Source organism: Hoplias malabaricus, chromosome Y (assembly GCF_029633855.1).
Source record: "Hoplias malabaricus isolate fHopMal1 chromosome Y, fHopMal1.hap1, whole genome shotgun sequence".
In the NCBI taxonomy this organism is placed as follows: Eukaryota; Metazoa; Chordata; class Actinopteri; order Characiformes; family Erythrinidae; genus Hoplias; species Hoplias malabaricus.
The window spans coordinates 7,341,483-7,366,954 of NC_089820.1; the positions used below are offsets into that span (position 1 = coordinate 7,341,483).

At 38.0% G+C, this 25,472-nt stretch overlaps 2 protein-coding genes across 3 annotated transcripts in view; one reads left to right on the forward strand and one right to left on the reverse strand.

Moving 5' to 3' along the window:
* Nucleotides 1-1,545: 1,545 nt before the first annotated feature.
* On the reverse strand, nucleotides 1,546-18,085 carry LOC136679104 (ankyrin repeat domain-containing protein 13A-like). Of its 2 annotated transcripts, XM_066657403.1 has the most exons (16): nucleotides 17,846-18,085; nucleotides 17,374-17,427; nucleotides 16,887-17,022; nucleotides 12,893-13,017; nucleotides 11,254-11,299; nucleotides 10,746-10,889; nucleotides 10,091-10,280; nucleotides 9,446-9,512; nucleotides 9,076-9,157; nucleotides 8,275-8,336; nucleotides 7,928-8,058; nucleotides 7,427-7,584; nucleotides 7,086-7,232; nucleotides 6,590-6,753; nucleotides 5,361-5,422; nucleotides 1,546-5,268 (listed from the first exon to the last, which is right to left on the reverse strand). In XM_066657403.1, exons 1-16 carry the CDS (start codon nucleotides 17,948-17,950, stop codon nucleotides 5,079-5,081), a joined length of 1,863 nt encoding a protein of 620 aa, XP_066513500.1. In that variant the 5' UTR covers nucleotides 17,951-18,085; the 3' UTR covers nucleotides 1,546-5,078. The 2 variants fall into 2 exon arrangements, with proteins under 2 accessions (XP_066513500.1, XP_066513501.1); XM_066657404.1 differs by lacking the exon at nucleotides 17,374-17,427.
* A 1,043-nt stretch (nucleotides 18,086-19,128) lies between these two features.
* Nucleotides 19,129-25,472, forward strand: part of LOC136678130 (ARF GTPase-activating protein GIT2-like) — a 28,421-nt gene continuing 22,077 nt past the window's right edge. The window contains exon 1 of the mRNA XM_066656001.1: nucleotides 19,129-19,440. Within this exon, the coding sequence (XP_066512098.1) occupies nucleotides 19,389-19,440 (52 nt within the window). The 5' untranslated portion in view covers nucleotides 19,129-19,388. The remainder of the gene's footprint in view (nucleotides 19,441-25,472) is intronic.

Sequence of the window (25,472 nt, forward strand, 5' to 3'; positions counted from 1 at the left end):
TTACAACCCATGACACTGTAGCTAATCTCCCTGGACGTGGGCGGAAGAGAACAATTGATGAAAGGGTGCAAGGCATGATAGTCTGGATGGTGGATAAGCAGCTCCAATCAAGTTCCAAAGAAATTCAAGCTGTCCTGCAGGCTCAGGTTGCATCAGTGTCAGCGCGAACTATCCGTCGACATTTGAATATAATGAAACACTATGGCAGGAGACCCAGGAGGATCCCACTGCTAGCACAGAGACATAAAAAAGCTAGACGGCAGTTTGCCAAAAGGTATGCAAGTAAGCCAAAATTCTTCTGGGAAAATGTCTGGTCGATAGACCAGATCAAGTTAGAGCTTTTTGGTAAAGCACAACATTCTACTGTATACCAAAAAAGTGAGTGAGGCCTACAAAGAAAAGAACGCAGTACCTACTGTCAAATACGGTGGAGGTTCAATGATGTTTTGGGGTCATTTTGCTGCCCCTGGCACTGGGTGCCTTGACTGTGTGCAAGGCATCATGAAATTTGAAGATTTTGGGTCACAACGTAGGGCCCAGTGTCAGAAAGCTAGGTTTGCATTCTAGGTCCCGGGTCTTCCAGCAGGACAATGACCCAAATCTACTTCAAAAAGCACCCAGAAATGGATGGAAACAAAGTGCTTGAGAGCTCTTAGGAAGCCAGCAATGAGTCCGGATCTACAACTCCAATTCCAATGAAGTTGGGATGTTGTGTAAAACATTAATAAAAACAGAATACGATGATTTGCAACTCCTTTTCAATCTATATTCAATTGAATACACTATAAAGACAATATATTTAATGTTCAAACGGATAAACTTTATATTTATTTTTGCAATTCACTCATTTTAAATTTGAGGCCTGCAAAATATTCCAAAAGACAGGGGCATGTTTACCACTGTGTTACATCATCTTTCCTTTTAACACTCAATAAGCATTTGGGAACTGAGGACACTAATTGTTGAAGCTTTGTAGGTTGAATTTTTTCCCCATTCTTGCTTGATGTACATCTTCAGTTGTTCAATAGTCATGGGGGGGGTCTCCGTTGTCGTATTCTGTGCTTTCTTAATGCGCCACACATTTTCAATGGGAGACATGTCAGGACTGAGGCAGGCCAGTCTACTATCTGCACTCTTTTACTACAAAGCCACAGCTGCTGTAACACATGCAGAATGTGGCTTGGCATTGTCTTGCTGAAATAAGCAGGGACGTCCTTTAAAAAGATATTGCTTGAATGGCAACATATATCGCTCCAAATCCTGTATGTACCTTTCAGCATTAATGGTGCCTTCACAGATGTGTAAGTTTCCCATGCCATGGGCACTTACACACCTCTGTACCATCAGAGATTGCAATCATTTTTTGGAAATTTTCAGGGGTGCCAACACTTTCAGCCATGATTGTATTCAATAAACACATCTTGAATAGCTTGAAATTAAACTATTTCAGAATTGGAAATACAGTATTAAATTGGAGACAGTATTAATTTAATCCATGAATGAAGTCTTATAAAGTGCTTTTATTGTACTGAAAACTACCCCCCCCCCCAAACAGACATCACATTTTACAAATGCCTTGTGGATTTCCTCCACATGATTAGATTTCATCATATACTTGCTCAGTTACTGTAAAATAATTAGCCTTTACTATATAACCCTGATATGGTAAAGCTTGTTAGGTCATTTGGCAATTAGATCCTTAAAGTTAAACAGAGGAAACCCATGGAAAAAAACAAACAAAAAAAAAACAGAAATATTGTTGTACAGAGAAATGGGCACTGTCCGTGGCATGTCAGAGATCACAGCCATATTTGTCATTCATTGAGTGAGTATGTAGCCTATGAAAATTGTTTATTTAAAAAAAAAGAAAGAAAGACAATTATTAGATTATCTTATAAAATTAGTTATAAACTGGAAACTTCCACTTGGACTGCAGTATGTTTGGTCAGTTGACTCAGTAAAAAAGGTGCAGCGAAGTTTAAAATCAATCGTCCAAGCAACACTGCTTTTTACAGTATAAAACAGAAAAAGGTTAAGCCCCATCTCCAGTGCCAGACACCTTCAGAGTCTAGTTTAAAAAAAAAAAAAAGGCCAGCCTACATAAACTAGATAAAACTTTTTTTTTTTTTTGCATTGGCTGAAGGAAAGCACCTCTAAAGTGACAAAGCAAACGTTTACACCACAGAAACAGGCTCTTCCGCATTCAAAAACCACTGAAACAACAAAAATTCACACAACTTAAAAGTGACAGTTCTGCAAAGTAAATCAGTTCTTTTTTTTGGCTTAGCTCAAACTCAGATGTTTGCTTCTTTAGTTTTGCACTGAAGTCACAAGGCTAATCTACCCAACAAGCAATGTAGGTTTGTCACATTTACTAAACAAGTGACTGCAGTTATTTTGCAGAGTTGTTGTTTTCATTATCATACGCATATGTCAAAAACACAAATCAAACTGGGTGTTGTTTTTTATTTAACACAAATAATTAACTGTATATATAATTAATGTTAACAAGAACGTAAGAACAGGTGAGTGGTGTTCGAGATGAGTAATGACTGTTAAATTTAGGGGCCAGCACTGAGCAATGTTTGTTTATTTGAGCTGCATGTTTGCTGCAGATATTGTCAGCTAAGAACTTAATAGCTTGACAGGTTTTGTCGCTTTAAATTTGTATTTGAATATGTCCATTCAAAAAAAAGGGGATAGAGCATACATTTCTCCAGAAAAGTAAAAGCAACTCCTGATGCAAATTTTACAGAAAATAACGTAAAGTTTTAAGTTTTCCCTCAAATGATCCAGCGTAAAACTAAAGAAGCAGATTTTAGGCACCAAATCCATGGGACAGAGAATATTTGGAATAGAATGGAATTTTTGCCAGTACTATCAAATTAATGGCCCCACCAATGCCATGTGGGTTACCTGTGGTGAAGGTTTCTAGACAGAAATTGAAAAAGCTTGAAGGCTGAATTGAATCACTGCGTGAATCTACAGTAAAAGAATCAGGAACAGGACGAAGGTTGTGGTCATGTTCACAGTGAGGAGGCACGATGGTTTCTTTATTGCTTTCGGTGTTGAGGCACTCTTATGGGTCCAATGTTTGGAAACTTTTGGCTTTGGGCCATCCAACACTCATCCTCGAGACTGACCACTCTGCAAAGTTCAGCTACAAATCTAACAGTGCATCTGTTTAAGATTCATGGTAAGTGTATGCTGTATATATGATATGTTGTGTCTATATTGTTATTTAAATTAGTCTAGGAAAGGCTAAACCTGGCCCTTGTCCATAAACGTCATCGATTCTTGAGACACCACGCAAAATCTCCACAGTGAAGCAAGAAACTCTAGAGCAGCAGCAGCAGAAGCACAAGGTCACCATGTTTAATTCCAGGTGCAGGCAAGTGGTGTAAAACGTTCCCCCAGCCTTTCTGTGGAACAATGAAACTACATTCTCTACAGTACAGGAGCTTTATCCAATGCCGTTATCATTAAAGCCTTCCTAGAAATGTAGAAGCTGTTGCTACAGCAAATTAGGGGAGGGGGGGGACTCAACTAACATAATCAGTTTCAGAAGTCATTATGGATGTGCAGGTGTCCAAAACCTAATAAAACAGGCTTACTACTCTAGCTGATGGTAGCTAGGTTCAGAAACAGTGACAATATATTTCTGTGAAACACAACATTGTTGGCCCACTGTTCACAGAGGACAAAAGATCTGGAGCTTAACTCTGCAGACAGTGGATCTGGGAAACAAGACCCAGGGATGCTTTCTTCTGTCCTCTGTCCATCTACATCCACCCACCCAGGCTGTGCCCACATGTGTTTTTTCCATAGCGAGTGTTGCTATGTAAGACAAGCTTTAAAGAACACTGGCAAAAATCGCATTCAGTCTTATGAGAAACTGTAAAACGCCACCACCATACCTGTATTTCCAGGCACTTATTCATGTTCAATTTAAATTTTCTCATGTTGCATGGATGTGATTGCTCAAAAACATTGTACATTCACTACCTGAATTGAATGTGAACCAAAACGCACTCCATTTTTCTTTGTTACTACAGTCCAAATTCATTTACGATTCTAGCACTGCTCACTGAACTAAATAGTGCTTCACGATACTAATTAGGGAGTAGGGAGCCATTTCAGTCACAGTCATAGTGATACAGACTGTGTTGTGGTCTAGGTTTTCATTGCCAGTGTCCTATAAAGCTGTAACCAAGCAGTTGTTTGAAAATAATCGATTTTTGGGAGGCGCCAGGAGAAGCTTCTTCCAATGACTTCTACAGGAACCTGTAAGAACCCTGAGATACTGTAACGACAGGAAAAACCCACAATAAACTCCAAAGACCTTATCTTTACAGTTCTGCTAATTACACTGACACACACACACACAAACAAAATGGCCTCTCATGGACATTTTTACAACCACACACACCATGCCATTAACATAATCTCAATGAAGCAGCTCAGAACTCCTGTGAAAATCTCAGGAGAGGTGAATAAACAGTTATCCTTAGAATACACAATACATTTCTTATAGAATAAGCTTTTATGATCATGAGTTAAAGGAAACGTTCTGAAACATGTTCTTTCCTTATGTCATTTACAGTCGTGTGTGAAGTCTTGTACACCCCTGGACAAATTAAATGGCTTGTTCTCTTTTTAGGTGAAAATAAGTTTAAATAACATGTCCTCTTTGTCAAATTATTTTACAATGTTTAAACTACTGCTTTGTGCAAGATTTAAAGCCACATCCTCCCGTCCTATTTCAGGTTGTAATTGTTTTCCTTGTCATCCTACTTCTTTTAATTTAAACCCTAAATAACGTGATTATAGTAGATAGAAATTCTATTAACAAACAAATTTAATCAAGAAAATCAAAAAAAATCATTTGATCAGGGGTGTTCAAAAATGCACACAGGAATAAACTACTACACACAGGTATATGCTTAGTGAGTGGCAGAGCAAGAAGTGGCTAGTTGTGTGTGAACTCAAGTGCTGACGAATTGGAGGTTTATGGCAACGCCAGGACAGACTCTCCCTTTTGTCCATCCTTGACTCACTCCGTCGTTCCTCAGTCTCTCTCATTTCTCTGTAAGAGAAAGCTGTAGGATCCTCTGGAGCTCCTCTTCCTCTTCTTTCCGCCTCCTCTCCTCCTCCTCCTGGGTTTGAGCTGATAGCTCCATGGCCAAACGAAGGTCAGAGTCTGGGCTGGAGGCAGAGCCTGAGCTTGTGGGTGTGATGTCCAGGTCCGGGACACCTTCTGAGACGGTCCTGACGGTATAGAGATGAATACAGGGTTAAAATTAGAGGGTACAACATGCAAAATATAAAGGGGATAAATTTCCCAAACACTGCACACTCACGCGTCACTGAGGCTGTTCACCATTCCTTGTGTCAGAATTCCATTGGAGTCACCCCAAGAGTCCTAGAAAGAAAAGTCACCAGAACGTGGTTTTTATCCAACTGCATTAATGTAATTTTGCTCAAATAATTATTCTGTTCTTAATTCTCTTATAGTACACATTTAGTTATAGTTAGAAGGTTCACTGGAAGAAGTCTAGCTATTCACTTTAATCTATAGCTCCTCATCAAAACTGAAATTGTGATATAGGAAGGTAATTATGCTGTGTTTAAGTGACCTGGACTAACACATGATTTTCCACTTCATGGTACCTGTTCATCTCAGCTCAGCCCTACTCTGATTTTTTGCTGTTCCATTAGGCAAATTCGTTACCTGATACCTATAACAGAGTACTGTCTTAATCCTTGCTCTGTCATGGTTCCAAGTGAGCTGAGTAAGGACTAAGGGTTACATGTCAACTTGCAGAGCATTTATTGGCCTTGAAAAACACAGGCCTACAGGACATTCTAGTTGTTTGTAAAATTTCCAAGTCACAATAGTGACTGATGTTACCTTCCTTATAATTTTTTTTCAGTTCCACCTTAAAGGTCATTTTAGGAGGCAGACATTTTCATCAAGTTTCATATTCAACTGGTTAATTCCACCTTAAATATGTAATTTTATGAGAATAATACTATTACACTATTACTATCACTATTAGAGAATACACTATTTGCCAGATTCTTATTTCATTATTCTGTTCCACCTTAATTAGACGACTGTGAGGCTAAAGATATCTTCTGAAACAATTCTTATTCCTCATTTTCTTCATTTACTTGCTTGCCTGTTCAGGAGACAGTTAGCCAACAGCGATTGTACAGTGGGTGGATCACAGGGTAAAACACCAATAAATGAACACTCCTCATAGAAACATATAGTGGCTGTAGCACTGCTGCCATAACTGCCAGTGCTTCAAACTTAGCATGTTTCCCTAATCTCTGATCCTTAAACCTCTGGTCATTTTATGATTTAGTACAGGAACTATATTACAGATTGCTCTTTTAAGATTCAAACTTCTACTCATATTTAATACAATTAAAAGTATACTGAAAAAGGATGATGATAATAATAATGATACAATCAAAGTAACACACACACACACACACACACACACACACACACACACACACACACACACACACACACACACACACACACACACACACACACACACACAGGTTTGTATCTGACCTGTGGGCTACAGCTGCTGGACTCTAAGAGACTCTGCTGTATGGCATACTGCAGCAGTTCTTCATCATGGTTGGAGATATTGTGCCGTGGTGCACTGTGTCTGTTCCCCCCTCGGAGGCGATAGTGAGAAGGCACAGTGAACACTGATGGACACACCTGGAAAGCTGAGAGCGAGAGAGAAATGAGAATTGTAAATAGGAGTCTCTGCCTACATTATATATTTTCAAGGCATAATTACAAGCATGATATCCATGTTTTCCCATGGTTAATGGTAGCTAATTATTTTGTTTTATTTTTTTTTTCAACTACAAAAGCAACATGCGCATTGTTGCAGTGTTCAATGTTAACTGAAATTCCTATTCTATAAAAACAGTAAATAACACTAGCTTACTACCAAAAAATAACAACATTTTTTATCAAATATGCCTTGCTAACAAATTTTTCATGTTAATATTTCCAAGACTGTGCACCCCTAGCATTGGCCAATGTGGCGTACTTGAGGCGTTGCTGCTCTGTCCAGCCTCCTCTGTGATTGGTGATGGTGTAGCAGACATTTTACTGGCATCCAGAGGCTCGTCCGTACTGCACTGATTAACATTTCCAAACGTGATGCGGGCGTTCAAGACATGGAACAGAGGAATTTCTGCCAGAAAATAAAAGCCAGATGAGACAGTTATACATACATAAATATTTCTTTTATATATGTATAAAAATATTCAATACAGCTTATTTATTCATTCATTCATTTATTTATGAATAATAAAATATCTGAATTAAGTCAATATCAACTGAAGAATGCTTTTTGAGACATCCTTTTCCTCATATGTCAATACTTACCGATCTTGACAGGAAACCCTGGCGGGAAGCGGAGGGTGATGAAATCTCGGAGACGTGCAAAGTGTGTGCTAGTTCGGGCCATCAGGTCTATGATGGGGGTCACCTGCTCCACCAAAGAGAGGGGGTGCTCTTCACTCATCCATAGTGTGCCCTTAAACCTAAAATAAACAAATAAATAAATAGCATTTTAAAAAATTAGTTAAAAGTCAGACATTCATGTTATGATATGAAACTTACACCATACTAGTACCAACAGATAGTGTAAAAGCCACTTGTAAATTTCTGTGGAACAACGGAACTGTTGATGAACTTGTGGATCATGCAATGTACACACTTATAATCCACCAGAAGGTAGGTAAGAACAACACATTTTGGTTAAAGTTTCAGATCTGTTTAGTTCAAAGAAGGTAGCAGAGAGGGACTGCACACCTTATGAGAATCAGAACACCTTGCCACACAAAAGAAAGCCCCCAAAAAAATACAAATCTAAAGCACATTTACCTCTGGGTTCTGATAGTTAGCTCAATAGGTCTGCCAATGTCTCTGTCTTTCAGGTCAAATTCTGGATTAAAATATTCCTCTGGAGTGATGGCTGTGGGGTTTGTGGCTGTGGCATACTCCAGAGTCAAATCCTGCCAAAAGATATTGGTTCATGTAACGTTAATTAGTTAAAATTTCAGCTCCTTTTTCATTTCTGCTCCTCACAACATGAATAATAGGGTTATGTTTGAGATTTTTCTTATTTTGCATCTTGTAATGAAAATATTAGGACCATACCATCAAATGAACTGGCCAACTGAACTGCTCCTATGAATTCATTTTTTTTTTACTTTATGAATTAAACTCACCCCCTGAGCACTGATCTGCTGTTCTACTGTTCCCAGGAAAGATTCCAGGATATTCCTTTCACCTGAAACACAGAAAAACCTGACCACTGAAGAACAGGGTGAAAGGGGGCTAACAACGTATGCAGAGCTACATGTGGACATTTGTCTGTAATTGTAGAACTACAACAAGCACCCATTTGGTCAGGAGAAGATATAATGGACATGTGTAGCAAACAAGGACGGTGATTTTTGCGTATCAGTGCATATAAAACAAGTTTCACTGGGTATTCGTAAGAGCAACAGGGCAATGCGCCACCAAAAGGGTAAAGGAAATAAATTGGTCTATCACATTCTACTATACTAGCTGTTAGTATTATACTAGCTGTGCCTGTGCTAGACAGTTTGTCCTGCCTCTGATTATCACAGTCCAATCAGCGTCAAGTTTTGTTCCAGAGTACCGCCAAAACACTCAGACATTTTTCCAAAGTTCAAATATCAGTCCACACTCACTAAAAACTAATTGGTAGCCTGCTTGGTTCAATAAAACAAAATGAATGAACCACAAAAACGTTGTCGCAGGCACCACTTTTCAAGTGGGTTCAAGGAATTCTAGCTCATGTTTTCATCATATGTAATTTTGGCATTCAAAGTGGTCACCAGGGGTGGGGGTATTTCAGGGTATGTGTTTTCATCTATAGTTTAGGAAAGAAAATTGAATATAAAATAAGGCCTGGAATTTCACCTCAAACAATTTAGACAGAATCTTAGATAATATATTACACTCAGTTAAACACTGTGTCATGATACCCAATAGACACATACTTTTTATTCGAGCCTTCTCTTCGTCTGTGAGGTGCTCCGTCCTTGTCCGGATCACAAGGTTCACATTATTTACTGAGAAGACCTGCCAAAAATATATATAAAATATACACAAGTCAGCCTTATTGTCCATTTTATCAGCCCCATAATCAGAGCTGCTATTTTCCACTTTTGCGTCACGAGGGAACTCAAAGCCAGGAGTAAAATTAGGGCATTTACAGCAGGATAACAACACAGTACACTGAAGGTACTGTAGTGGACTATAAATAATGAAAGAAGCATGTTTATTGAAAATTAGACTATACTTTTAAGACCATTATTACATTTTTCAAAAACCTATCTTAGTGTCTATCAAATGAACGAAAGTGCTTACCTTTGCTTCAAATCCATTTACCACCTCTGTTCTGTCCGTTCTCCAACCCCAGATTCCAGATTTACACCTGGAAAATGAATCAGTACTAAATTATTAATATATAGAGAACCCTTGCAATGTCATATGTTTGCCATATCGCTCCAGTCCTATTGTAGGAAACCAGTGAATTGCAACAGTTCACACATTTCACACCATCATTTCACAATATGCAGCCGTTTATATATTTATAAACTGACATATTAGAGCGAACCAAAAAGCTCATATAGAGCTGTGCTAAGAATATCATTCATTCATTATCTGTAACCGCTTATCCAATTCAGGGTCGCGGTGGGTCCAGAGCCTACCTGGAATCATTGGGCGCAAGGCGGGAATACACCCTGGAGGGGGCGCTAAGAATATCAATAATAACTAAAATTCTGAAAATTTCTTATAAATTTGAAGGCATAATTGGTAGAATAAAAGCATGAAATGCAAAACATGGAATTATTTTTGGTGTTGTATTAAGAATTCGTTTGAACTAAATTTTTTATCATGTTTTGTGTGCTTGTGTGTGATAAGCCGTCTTATATTTTACTGCTACTGACCACATCCAACAGACATGTAAAGGGGGATCTGCAGCTTCTTTTGAGAAGCACAAAGAGTTACCTCTCAAAGGAGATGTCCTTGGTGTCCAAGTAGGTGTTGATGATGGGTGTAGTCAGGCGTTTGGCTACTTCTTGCTCATTCGGCTGCATGGAGTCCAATGTCACTTCCTCCATCTCTCTGGAAATATCAAAGCTGTCAGTGTCCACCACTTCCTCATCATGGTTCACCTCCATTATTTCCGCACAGCTGTCTGTACACATGCACACACAGAAATTAGATCATTTAACAAAATTCACTGATTAACAGTTATAGCAATAGACCTTTATTAGTTTTAAATGACATCATGTCTGTATAAGGAAGTTTACACGTAAGCAGTTACTCTTCATGGAAAAATGGTTCACCATGAATATCAATGCAAAATGAATACTGATGCAAGCCTATTAAGTATCAATGCAATCATTAATCAGATTAATCATATTATGAGCACAGTTTAAATATAAGAAGAGTTTTATAGTAACTGGTTTATTCACATATACATACACATTTCAGTTAAAAAAATCCCTGATCTAAACATTTTTTTCCACTCACACAGAGCTGTCATTTTCAAATGCTATGATAATTACACAGGTGCACACACTGCTAAATAAAGCGGGGCTAATTGGGACTTTGTTGGTGTATATTGCAGATGTTTTTTTGTGTGCTTGTGTGTATGTACCCTCTCCTTTGAAGATGTAGCTGCGTCTCCCTCTGATCCAGGTCATGTTCTCAAAGCCCAGCAGCGTAGCGTCCACTCTGAGACTGGCTCCACTTTTCCAGATACGACACACATCGCTTGGACACACTCGGGACACGAGAGGAACTACAGCACAAACACAAAAAACTCCATCGTATCACAATGACTTTTAAATTGCTAACATTCTATATTTCTCATCTTTCGTGTACCTGAGCTCTAGGTACAAATTTGTGCATGAACCAAAACAGTCAGACATAATATATATGATCTTTCTGTTGCTGTGCCTTTAAAATGGACATATGCAAATGAGCTCTGAGGCTTTTCCTTTTTTGCGTCTAACCACAAAAGCCTTTTATTTGAAATGTGCAAAAAAGCTGCTTCAGTTTCTCCATGGGTGGGGACTACTACAACTGTGATGGCTGAGTAAACAGGACTAAACTTTGTACATATACACAAACAGATGTGAGAATGAAAAAAATATGGCACTTACTCCAACTGGTGAACTCCCACTTCATCTCCATGTAGAAATCTGGAGACTTGAGAAGAAGACAAATTTCAGTTTAATGCACACAGATCTGTCAAAAATGTTCCCTCCACTCTCAGTACAGTTTAATTTGGATAAGAATCTTAACCAAACTACACCATTGCTGCTCTAAAGAAAACATTTTTCTTGGAATGACAACTGTCAAATAAACCATTTTGTCGATTTGTCTTCCCAACATGATGAAATTGGCACAATGAGGCATTACACACAAGTCCAAACACTTTTGGAAGCCACTTCAGCAACTGTGAATTATATTATTCACAGAGAGAGAGGATTGAGTAGGCACAAAGAGAAATGAAAAGGAAGGGGGAGAGGGAGACAGAGACAGATGAGGAGGAGGATGGGTCAGTGAAAGTTAATGATATTTAATCCATATTTCAGCTTAAATCAAAATGTAACCTACCTTCTCAATTGATCAGTAGCTATGTTGTGTTTATATCACTAAATAAAACTGTTAATACATCACTAGACTCACACTAGAAAATGTGTGAATTATGGGAAGAAGTCGTGGCCAAACTTTGTAAATCGACTAATTTGCTTTTTAAAAATATATAATTAACTAATTAAAATGAACTAACACCAAAATTAATCCAAATCCAAGAATGAAAAGAGAGAGAGAGAGAATGAGACATAACAAGAAAGAGAAAAATAAACAGACTGTCTGGAGCGCAGCAGTTTGGTGATTTTCCTGATCAAACTGAATGTTCATGTTTAGTTTTTGTGTTTGAACAGGAAAATAATCAAAATGTGCTGCCATTCAGTACCAGAACTTGACACACACCTGAGATTAAGGCCACGTCCACACAGATCATTTTGTTTTAAACTAAAGTTTTTGTCTGTGTTTTGGCATGCCATTCACATGAAAACAGTGGTTTAGGTCATTGAATACTGAGGTTTTAAAAAATACTCTTCAATGTGGAGAATTTTGAAAACACAGGAGTCAGTCTTCTCCAGTGGATGATGAAAACTGAGGTTTTTCAGAAATGCTGATGTCACACAGCATGCTCGTCTCTGACTGAAATTCTTTATATAGTGAATTACATAAGTCACAAACTAAAATGTAGACATTCAGATAGCACTAGATTTCAGATTCCCACATATGAATAAATATCAATTATGTTTTATTAGAAATATATAATGGTTTATTAAGAGCTAGATTCAGTAATTTCATGACTTGCACTACACAGGGAGTATGGACTGATTTGGGATTAAACCATTGTTTCTCACATGTACTGTGGTGTTTTGATGTCTCTCTTAGAGGTACTATGGCCCCTACTGGACTGGCATGATAATGTATCCATTTCCATATTTATCTGGACTGGGATATTTTCAAAAACAGAGTTGTGAGGAGCAGGGAAGGTAACTGGGAAACTAACAAAGTCTGCCTTCTACTCCCTCTCACTCTCTTACAACATGCTCCACAAACGGATGCTATTTAGTGCTTTACATCAAATACACACTTCGGCAATTCAATGTACTTTCGCCAAGTCTCTGACCAAGTGACATAGTTGCAGCTAAAACGAAGAAGAAATGTAGGGTATAACAGTGAGCGTTCCTGACATTCCGTGGCTGATGGAACACTGACCTCTCGGATCTTGTTCAGCAATTCTGGGACACCCCCAAGCGCAGTGGAGGCTTTGAGGTAATCTCGTCTCTGCAGAACCAGCTGCACCATCTCTGGGTCTCCTGTACTCACTGCCTCCTGGAGGACTGAGAAAAGTATACCCACATGCACAGGTCTCATGTGACAAAGATGTGGTAACCTTGGCACCATGTTGTTGTTGCTTTTTTTTTTTGGTCACTGAGTGTAGTAAACACAGCCTTAGTAGCACATGACTCTACTGACTCTATTTTCAGCAAATCCTAATACACAGTTATTAGTCCATCTTGCATAAGAACAACAACACAGAAAACAAATCCTGTGCAAATGTTTCAATACATAACAGAATCAGTACTAATTAAACACTTGTACTTCTTTGTAGAAGGCCTCTAGTTCTGACATATTTTTGGGTTGTCTTGCATGCACTGTTCGTTTAATGTCTAACTATAACATTTTATGATATTTAAATTGGGGTATTGAGGCTGGTACAAAAACTTCAGTTTGTGTCTCTTAGGGTTATTCATGGTGAATTTTGGGGCATTTTGGATTTTGAATCATTATCCTTTTGTAGAAGCCATCCTCTTACAGGATTTATTGGAATCCATTTTTTCCCCACTACCCATGCAGTAATGCAGCATTGCCACCCCCTGCTTCACACTGGGCAAGATGTTCTTTTTATGAAATGAATGTTTGTTTTTCTCCAGATACACCAATGCTGATTGTCGCTAAAAAGTTCCATTTTTATTATTTGATCACAGCACTTGTTTTTAAAATTAACCTGGCTTTTCTAGATGTTCTGTGTCATGCTTGAGTTTTATGACAGGTTTTATAGCTAGAGCTGGACAATCATTCAATATATTTATATATATATATAAAATATGTTTCAGTTGAAACGATATGATTTTTAAACGCATTTTCAATATTTTACTATACATTATTTACAGCATCTGTCACTGACTAACGGTCATTACAGGGCACTGCCCTCAATTTTAAAGTCAGTTTAAAAATATTAATATTGACAAAGCCAAGAGCTTTATGTTTGATGGTGGCATGTTTCTTGTTTTTGTTCTGGCAGTTATTCTGCAGCTTTAATGTTGTTTATATTGATATGGGTATTATATCGATTGAAATTTTGAAATATATTGTGATATAAATTTTGGCCGTATAGTCCAGCCCAAGTTATAACCAAGATTTTCTTTATATGACAATTCTGTGAATACTGCGCTTGTTAAAACAATGCTCAGCAGCCATGTGGGGGGTTTGATTTGCCATTCGTAGCAGCATATGTGCAGCTATTACTAAGAGTTTTTAATCTCAGAATTAAAACATTATAACAATCAAAAAACCCACAAATTTGTCCAAGCCTGCCCAAATATTCAATTCCATTTTATTTACATAGAGGTATTCACAACAAATATGTTTACAAAGCAGCTTTACAGAGAGCTGGGTCCAAGCTAAGAAGTGCAGTGGTCTATGTATTGGCTCTATAATTACAAGATCACTTTTCCTGGTGATGCCTCAACTGTCTGAAGACAGGAGTCCAAGAGAGCTCAATTGGCCATTATTTTCATTGGGCCAATTTTCTCATGGTCTACTGTTGAATTTAATTATATAAGACTGGGGACTGCAGTAACTGAGTAGAAAATTCAGCAAAAACCTGAAGATAAACATGAATAAACACTAACATATATTACACACATGTAGGCACTATTGTAATTTAGCATACTAATCTATGATTTTATGGCATTCAGCCACAGACATTTGTGAGACTGGGTACTGTTGTTGACTGGTTTGACACACCAACTGGTCTCAACTGGTATTCAAAAACAGTTCCACTGCTTCACAACATACAACTTGGGAGGTTTAAAACCCTCTAGCTGAGGGGTATTCATTTAATATTTTTATTTAAACATATTGTGTGTGTACAACTGAGGGTCTCTGTCCATATTGTTTGCACCTTAAAAGTATTGGGTGTCTAAAATCTTTTGGACACAGAGTGAATATTATTTTATTAATAGCATTCAGCTCTGTATTCAGTTGTAATTAACTTTAGAAACAATTATTGAACTGGAAGTCCTTCATTGTGAATGAACTTCAGAAAAAAAGCTTTATTTTCTTTATTTCATTGAGTTGCAGTTCATTGCAAAATGGAGAAAATGTATGTGGAACATTCAAGATGGCTACTAAATTTATGGCAAAAAAGCAAATTCAACATTGTTTCTCATCCATAATTTTCTGACTTTGAAACAACTACAGATAAAAGATTAGTACAGAATGTAAATCTAATGCAAATGTAAATCTTTGAGTGGGTTTCATTTCCTACTAAGCTGCCATACTGGTCACAGCCTTCAAAGACAGCATTGCAAACCCGCATTAATTTATAGTTATTTCACATCACAATTATGTCCTAATAAGTTATTTTAGTAGGCAGCATATTAATTATCATGTAGTGTGACAGAGTGCGTTATTAGGCCTTTCCAGTCAACTCAACGTATTATCTATATACATTATTGGTATTTTTCCACTGGGCATTGTAGTAGAGCTTGATCTATTCTATTAGAATTGTTTTTTACTCCATTTATCCTTGCGTGCTGTTACAATATATCTGTCCTTGGGTATACATATTCTATCCTGCTTTATTCTGTTCTGTTCTGTTCTATTTTTATTTAACTTATTTTTTTTCTACTGTAATACACCCCCCGTCCAAACTTTACTGTGTAACTCATCAGGAGGTCAGTAGTAAGGGATGATTATTAACTTGCTGCTGCTTTAAGACATTTCTCAACTTCCTCAGTGCTTTTTTTTTGTTTGTTTGTTTTATCTGATCATACTTCTTTGCAGAGAAGAGCAGCTTTGTGTGCACACACACAGCTGTTCTCAAACTATTTATATTTAACTCTGACCATATTAAAATGTATTAAATGGTGTGGTGTGATGTTGCTGCTTATTCAATTAATGCTCATTTTCGTTTATTGTTAGAAATATAATATATTCTGGGTAAACTTAGCATTCAGAAACTACTCTGATTACTGCTCTGAACTGCCAGGAACTGCTCAATAACTACTACTAATTATTCATTTATCCTATTGCAAAATGCCAGAAAAGCCAGAAACATACGTTCCTTTTCCACATGTATATGTTGTATAAGAAAAGCTAATTTGCAGGTTGTGCTTTACTAAGTCTTCCAAAATGTTCTAGAATAATATATAAATCAAGCAGCCATTCCTATCCCTGTTGTTTGTTGAATTTGACTTGTAATGTTTGTTAGTTTTTGTTTGATTTTTTTCCCCACCACCTGAGATCAGAAGCTCATTATAAAAATGCAAACATGTAACTGGACACAAACATCCAGCTCAGAGGAGCAAACAGAAAGTGGAACTTTAAACTATCTCTGAAGCCAGTTTATCTGGTGGGACTAGAACTAACACAATCATACACCACTGAACGCAGGTTCAGCCAAATCTTCCAGTATTGGCCACATATTTACTGATCAGTCAAAACATGTTTGTTGTCAGAATCACATTAATAAAGCTACCGTTTACTTAAAAACTGCTCATAGTTTAAGGCGAAGGATTGATGACCTAGGTTCACAAATTTTGAGCACTAAGGTTCAACCCCATAGACAAGCATGAAACTAAAGGGAACACTGCAGAAGCTGCCCAATGCCATGCTTAGGCAACAGGATTACAAAACCCCTAAAGCACTGGTCTGTGGAGGAGTGGTATTATACCAATTCCTGAAAGTCTGGCTGTACCACAATGGCAGGCATGAATTTGTATTAAAAAAACATTATAAGGGATCCACAAACTTTATGAAAGTTTAAGCTTTTAACAGCATATACTATTTTCTCTCTCACACACACACACAAAGATATACACAGACACACACGTGACGTCAGTGTGGCAACCGGCATGAATGCATGGACCTACAAGAATGCTTCAACTCTTTGTGTATGTGTGTGTTTGTCTAAAACACCCACCAGTCCAGTTCTTTGCATTTTCTTTGGTCACCTGTGCGCCGTGTCTCAATAGCACTCTGACAGACTCCAGGTGTCCCAATGACACAGCCAGGTGCAGAGGTGTGCGGCCTCTAGGGTCCACTTCCTCGATATTATGCTGTAATACATACATAGACATACACATTTGACAAGTGATAAACCAAAATGTTGTTCATTTAAGATGATAGGAATAAAAATATGTGGATTCTGGAACGTTGTTTGCATTAATCAAACCATGTAAAAAAAATGTATCCATCAATGTTTAGATGCCAGGTTTTCATGTCTAATAAAGAGGTTCTAATAACTAAAACTGCCCCTTGAGATGGACTTATACTAAAGCTAACAGCTAATGGGGCACTGGTTCTTTCAGTAATGTTTAAAAAAAGCAGGGAGAATGACTCTGAAGCAATGAAATTGAAATTTAATCAGTCTATAACTAGAAACAAAACGAATAGGAAATTAGGCTCACTAGTATCTCGTGTTGTTTTCTGAATAGTGACACTAAATGGGCCGTAGGCAAATCCTAACAATAAACAAGAAAATAAATAATGAGCGTATTGGCTTAATACAAAGCTCAAAATACGTGATTGGTTACAAAGTTTGCTCATAAATATTTTACGGTTTCACCTACTTAATCAGTTATGATGCCTAGCTTATTTTCTTATATATGAATATATAACTTTTGTTTTAACAAAGCCCACAAAGAAAAATGAATTCAAGCTCATTTTCGAATGCTCCTCTCCACCTTAAAGGTGCAGCAGTAAGCTACATTCTGGCGCTTCAGGCACTCGACTTGCTGCACTATTTAAGGTGGAATGGAAAATTCGAGTGGTGAGACAGGTTTAACGCCGCATAAACAAAGCTAGTTGCTATATTTATTTAAAAACGATTTGTAAGAGCATAAAAACGATAAATAAACAAACGAACTCTCAGATTTTTACCATGAGAAGCTCATTTTCCAGGTTCCTGTAGTCATTTTCCCACACAAGGCAGTGCAAAGGAAACTTCAACCTAAAATCCTCAGAATCTTCAGTGCCGCTCAACATTTCTGCCTATTTTACTCAAGAATACGGCTACAAATCCTCTAAAAACAATATTACAAACTTACTAATGTTGCGAGACATTTATTTACATAAACAAATGGGGGTTTTATTTTGTAGAATGAATCCAACTTTCTCTCTTTTTTCAAAATATAACTTCTGTACAAAACAAGAACGTAACAGGTCGAGACCATTATCACTGACGTAAGGGGGTGGCGTGTTGAACTTCAATAAATGTGATTTATAAAGCTTCTTATACACGATTTTAGAAACCTTTCGACATCGTATTTTTGAGTACTTCCTTTAACAGAGGTCAGGTTAATATAAAAAAAAAAAACAATTTACGGGAGTGAATGTTGTGGTTAGACCCAAAACGAAGGCCAGACCATTTTAATTTCAGCAAAGGGGAGCGTTTATACCTTTAACCATTGTATTTATATTACTTTTTATTTATTTAATTATTTGCTAATTTATATTTGCACATTTGTTTACACCCTTAAAAGATACTCCAGTGACGGGATTAATCTACCAACCTGAGTCTGTTTCTAATGGTTCCCCTTGTTCGTTAATACTTTGCACCTTATTTAATGTACTCCACAGTTTATGACATGCACCATTATTTATTTCCAGCAATCACTTTTCTTACGTGTATTTTGCTTCGTAGCTGCAATGCAATAGACATGTATAAACAATATGCAAACTTTTCTGTACATTTGCAAGTTTTCAGAATAATTCGTAAATAAATTGAAACGAAAAACTAATTTAATTAACTGTTTAGCAAATGTACGTGGTTCAACACATTTATAAATTAACCCCAGTACTGAAGAAATAGGTCTGTCAGTTTCATCTGAACAGAGCATGTCACTTTAAAACGCTCGGTGACTTGACGTTTACATCAAAATCATTGATGTGCCTCTCGGAACCGTAAGAAAATCGTGTCTGTAATTTCTCTGCCATGAACTACTTCACACCAAATGCTGAACGATCTGATATTTACATGTTAACCACCGAATTCTGCAGGAAGTTTGACAGTGAGCGGAGTTCCCCTTTAACGACAGCTGAGCGCAGTACAGTAATGAAGAGTGTGAATGCGTTAATGTGCACTAGCCGACTTGGACTGCAGATAGCGCTCGCTATTACACACGCACACACGCACACACACGCGCGCGCGGCTTACACTTCTCTTCTGCGGGTTTCCGTGGCTGTGCTACGTAAATACGGCAGTTTTTCTTGTCACTCTCGGAAATATAGGAACCTTCGAGCGGACAGTAACGAGTTTGAGGGCGTTTGTAGCTTAGAAACACCGCTTTATTTTCATTTTAGTGCAGTTTAAGTTTTTTTAAGAGCAAAATAATGTTGTTTTCTTCCTCTTCTAGATTTTATCGTTAAGATGTTCGTTTCAGGCATTGCACTTCTCAGAAGTTGAATAACTACAGCGATCAGCATGTCTAAACGAGGGAGAAACAGCGAACTATGCGCAGACTGTGCCTCACCAGGTAAGAACTATGTTAGAATTGTGTGGAAGGCACATTCAAATAACTGGCAATGCAAACACACCTCATTTCGTGTGCAGAAGTTTGGTTATTTCTGCATGAAAAAGACACTTAAACTACTGTGCAAGAATATATATATATATATATATATATACATAAGGTGCACAGGGCCCCTTAAATTATTATTTGACTACTCCTACTAGTGCTACTATTGTTCCTACCAACAGTATGTCAAATTTAGCACTTAGACTTTTAGACTTTTTCACACAACTATATTGACCATATAGGGCCATCACAGAGCGGGTAATATTTGGGTGGTGATTTAGAGTGACACTGAAGTACTGGTGTGTTCATCCATTTATTAGACATATCTACTTGGTCAAATTTGTAAAAATCTGACTTTAAGTGAGAGACAGAAATGTATCTGCTGTTGCATAGTGTTGGTGATCCTCTAGTTCTTCATCACTGGTCACTGAACGCTGCCCCCAGAATGCTTTTGGCTGGACATTGTTGTTGGTGGACTATTCTCAGACTAACCATGACATTGAGGGGTTTAAAAACTCCCTCAGCACTGCCGTGTCTGGTCCACTTGTACAAGCGAAACACACAACACTGACACACCACCACCATATATCAGTGTCACTTCAGTGCTGACAAGGATACACCAACCAAAGAAAAGTTGCTCTGCGGTGGTCCTGACCACTGAAGAACAGGGTAAAAGGGGCTGATGAATTAAGCACAACAGATGGACTGTGTATACCTGTATGATTAGTGAAGTTGACAAAATGGAGAAAAAATGGAGAAACAAAAAAGGTCACTTAGATTTTTTTTTGGCTGGTCAGTGTATATAAAAATATACTTCCTTTATAAGAATGTATAAATTGTGTCAGAATTATTTTTAAAGCACGTTGTAGGTTTTCTTTTTTACTTTGCAGATTCAATGGAACTAACACTGAGTTTGTAAAGAGAATATACCATGCACATTTTAAAATACATAATTGTAGAAATTTACACATTCATTTGAATACCTGGAGTGCATACCAACCTGCAAAATGTGAAGTAAGGCAGACAACTCAGTTGGTAATTTTTGAGCTTCCTTGGTCATAAAACATGGGATAAAAGACACTTTTAAAGTTGGCAGTGGGGAATACTCATGTTGTTTGAGTAGCCCCCTCCAGGGTGTGTTCCCGCCTTGTGCCCAATGATTCCAGGTAGGCTCTGGACCCACCGCGACCCTGAACTGGATAAGCGGTTACAGATAACGAATGAATGAATGAATGTTGTTTGAGTATGATAGCTAAAGCACTGTTCACATCCAACTTTTCATCTTCTGGCTGAAGCAAAAATCAAGTAAATATGTCTGGTTCTCTGAGGTTACGAAATTATCCCATGCTAGCTAATATAAAGGCTAATTTCACAATTTCAAAAAAAATATTTTTTTATAAAATTTTGAGGATGTTTCCTCATCATTTGCTGCTCTCCAGTCTATTTGTATGTTCAAAACTGGTCTAATGTGTTTACAAGGCCCGTGTCTGTAAATGGTTAAAAAACTACAGAGAAAAGACATCCAATCTTCAAACTTTGAAAAGCACAAATCTAAGTTGAGGATGCCGTTCTACTCCTGCTCTATAGGTGGGTAATATTGACTTATTTTTGCAGTTTCGGATTACCTAATCTGAAAATTTCTCCACACTCAGGAGAGTGCTAACTGCATGAAAGTAAACACAGACTAAATGTGCTTCAAAACTAAACAACTCAAACAACAACTGAGTTTCTGTGGTAATTCAACTAGTGAATAAACACTTACAGACAAGTACAAGTTCAGCCACGTACAAACAACAGTTGTTTTTTTACTCTTTTTTTAACTTAAGGTTCCACCGTAAAAGACGCTGAGCTTCTGAATGTAAACAAACCAGTGAGAACAGTGTTTTTCCCACCATCATAGACATTCCCTTTAAGTAGAAGCTGTGGTTGACAAAAGATAGTATATATGCTGTAGACCACTGTTTTCTACAGACGACTGAATATTTGTTGTCATTCTGTACTTGGTCACATGCCAGTATAAGGAATTCCAGCTCTATACTGAATTCTCGACAAGACAAAAGATGGGATTTTTAAAACTTGCTGTTTTGCACCCTGTAGGCATGTAGGCTAAATTCCAGACTAACTTGATTTGTTGCTAATGGCCACAAAAATGCGTACATTATACATTAACTGTAGACATCACTTCTAATTACGGAATTTAGCTACTTTTAAAGTAGCATTGAACTGCCTGTACAGTTTGGAAAGGATGCACATGAGCCTTGTTAAGGTCATCATATCCAATGCCAAGAGTCCACCAGAGGGCAGCTTGGGCAGCTGCTGTGCTGTTGCCCACTCTGAACTGAAGATTTTTTTTTTATCTTATTTATTTCACTTTTATTTCACCAGGCAAGTCATTAAGAACAACTTCTTATGTAAAATAACAGCCTGGCAAAAGGCACAGCCTCTTGAAGAATACACAACATCTACATATGGACATACAAATGAACAAGAAGCTTCATCCAGTGTCATTAATTACAATAAAACATGATCTAACTGAAAAAAGTGAAAATAAATGATCTGAGATCTGCAAGTCACATTAGGGCTGATGGACCCCTGGAGAAACCTCCTTAAATCGAGGTTGTTTTACCCCTGTGACCATGAAGACCACTCAATTCTGTTCATGTCTGACGAGAGAGACCTCATTCACTGGAATAGTTTGTGAAAAAGGTACAGTTTTCCGCTTAAATAGTATGTAGATGGTGTCTGTTAACTTTTTAGTTTTTGTGAGAGTTTTGAGGCTAGGTAACAAGTATTATAAACGTACACATTTTAATTCAACCATATGCATTTCTCCAAAAGTCTGTAGACACCACTTATTAATAGGGATACAAGGTCACCAGTTGAATCCTCTCCGCTTGAATGAAAATTGGGGCTGGGGGAGTGAAGGAAAAGCACTGTCTCCTCCTGCAGTCCACCACTGAGGTGCCTTTGAGCAATGAACCTAACACCCAACCTCTCCCTGGGCACTTCGGTTGTGTGCGTACTCACTGCTCCTAGTTCACTAGTATTTGAGCTTAATGAGGAGGCACTGAATCGTAGAGCATTGGAACTGTGGTCTCTGGAGTGATTAAGCTTTTTTCAGTACTTGTGTGATGATATATTCTTGATCACAGACACCACTCCAGTTCATCCAAGAAGTGTCCCATCACTGTAGAAAACACAATTCCACTGCTCCACAGCTTCTGGCCAAGCCTTGTCATTTGGTATGGTGACCTAAGTTTCATGTTTGCCTAATTTATACACAGACATTCAACTGTGTGGTGACCCTTAAAGTAACTGAGTTCACTGATTATACGGGTGTCTAAAAATGTCTGGACATGTAGTGTATGTAAATACCTAGAGAGACGACTGGAATTTTGAGCATGTGACTTTGCAGACTAGGGAGGGGTAATAAACCCACCATGAGAGGCACTCAGAATAAGTTTTGACTCATGTCTGTGCCCCCCACGTCCCAGTTTAATGGAAGGCTGAGGGGTCAGTCTGTACACTGCAATAAATTAAAATAAATACATAAATAAACGTAATTGTGGTATATATTTCTGGGTTTTTTTTTTTCATTTTGAGGTTGTTTTAAGAATATTCAACCTATATTGAAATAGTTTTATTTGCTTATTTTGAATGATTTTATTTTTTTTATTTTGAATGATTTATTTATTTAATCCTATTCCACTAATAGATCATTAATTGAATTAAATTAAATAATCTAAGTAATAAATAAACCCTACTTGAAATTTTATTGGTCCTACTAGTTTTCTACAAATATTTGCCATGTAAACATACTGAATGTTATCGCTCATTTAGCAGTTTCTTCTAAGACCCTGATAAATCTAGGGAGACAAATCTGTGGCAATGCCCCAAATTCATGATAATATAGTTTTTTATTTTTATATTTATTAATTTTTTCTATTATTACATCCCATTTTAAATGACCCTTCTTTTTAGTGTAGGAGACCTGCCCTCTGTCTCTCTCTATCCTCTGATATGAAGCAGTTTTAGCATCTCTTCTTGATGAGAAAGCTGGAGGAGGGAGCCACTAGAAGGTAGGAACAACACAGGGCCCCAACTCTGGCTGCAGACAGTGTGAAAAGCAGAAGAGCAGCTTGTGGCAAGTGTTTTGAACCACAGCAGCAGTGGAGGAGAGCAGGGAGCTGCCAGCTGGGGCTTACCAAGCCCTATGGCAGCTGCTCCCTGGCTTGTGCCTACTGTCTGTAGCTGGAGCCAGGGTCTGGTTTGTGAGGCTCCTTGTGTCCAGTGCTGGAGAAAGAGGAGAAACACTCCCCCTGTCTTAAGAGCTTGTTTAAAACGGCTGATTCCAGCACCTGTTCCTTACAGGATGATCTTTTTCATAAATAATGTTTGCTACTTTTTTGTGGTAAAAAATGAGTTGTTTTTTGCTTTTTTTAAATACAGTTTTGCAGTGTAAACTTTCTGGGTCAGTAGTCCACCTCAAGCTCTGTGATGTCCCTGTCAGAGCACTCATCTGTTGGTTTTTTTTTTTTTTAGCCCATGGGCCTGGTTTTATTTTAGTCAAGGGAAAGTGAGATGGGTAGCAACTGAGAAAGTTTCTTGTGCCTTGTAACTCTGCAGCTGTTGTGGGACACTTCCTGTATGTCGAAGGAAGTGACTTTGCCTCTCATTCAGCAGCCGGTTCAGACAAACAGTTGCTCTTTCGTCGCATCATCTGTCACACACTTGTCCATCTTCCCAGACCCCCTGTGGCTCTCCACTGTCAGTATTGAATGTCTCGTGTAACTCAAATGGAGTGCGATGACGTTGTGCACTTTTTTTTGTCCCTGAGCAAAAGCACATTGCACTACGTGTCCAAAAGGTTTTTCTCATCCAGCATTTCTTCTAAACTGAAGGATCTATCTTTGCTGCAGTAACAGCTTCTAGTCGTCTGGCAGGATTTTACACGAGATGTGGAGGTACTTTGCTGTGGGGATTTGATGCAGTTCCACCACATGCCCGGATGTAGATCACAAATCATAAAAGATAGTTAGGGATGAATGAGTTGTGTTAAATAACTAATTGCATATTGTTATGGCCAATATTGTGACTGCGGTTTAAACTGTAATGATTTTTGATAAATTAAAGTGCAGGTCAGTTTTATAAACCACGGCGACCAAGAATGTCTGGCCTTAATTCTGACTGCCATTTAGTTATGGTTGTTGTCATGTATCACAGTATTTGAGTTTACACATTGTTCTTAATAATGTAAGCTATAATAAAAGTCACAGCTCTGTACACTTAAAAATGACTTATCTTTCAATCCTACTCAGAGTAGGTGCATTGGATGGAGCCAACACCTGTGACCTGCTGCAGAGCATCCCAATTTATTACGTGCTTTTCTATATCTAAAGTATACATGTGTCCTGACAAGTAGCAGCACAGTGGGCAAGGCTACACTCTGTGTGTTCTTTGAGAATATGAGATCATAACTGTGTTAGAGGATGGCATGCATGTGTGTGTGTTTGTGTGTGTGGTGGGCATATGGTGTGGTTGTAGATATGAAGCTTAAAATAAAACCCTAGACATTCTTCTTATTCTCTCCTGGCTGTGCAGACACATGCATCATGGGCTCAAGAGTCTCCAGTGTGTGTGTGTGTGTGTGTGTGTGTGTTGGGAAGGGGTGTGACAGTGCTTATAAAAGTCCTGGGAACAAGTATGCAGACCAGGTGTTGGATTATATTCAGCTGACACACAAATTTCCTTTAAAAATCAAATCCTCTGGGATGTACGTTTACTGGAAAAAAATACTAGGGCTGCGATAGATCAGAAGAGTTTCACAAACAGTTTTACTACCAATTTCATCAAGCCTGTCGGCACTGAAGAGTACAAGACATATGAGCACTATGATTTAAAATATATATGTTGTACAAAATGTTTTGTTTCATGTAATACCAGTAGTATGTGTTTATTATCTCTAAATGAACAGAGGCAGCTTGAACAGG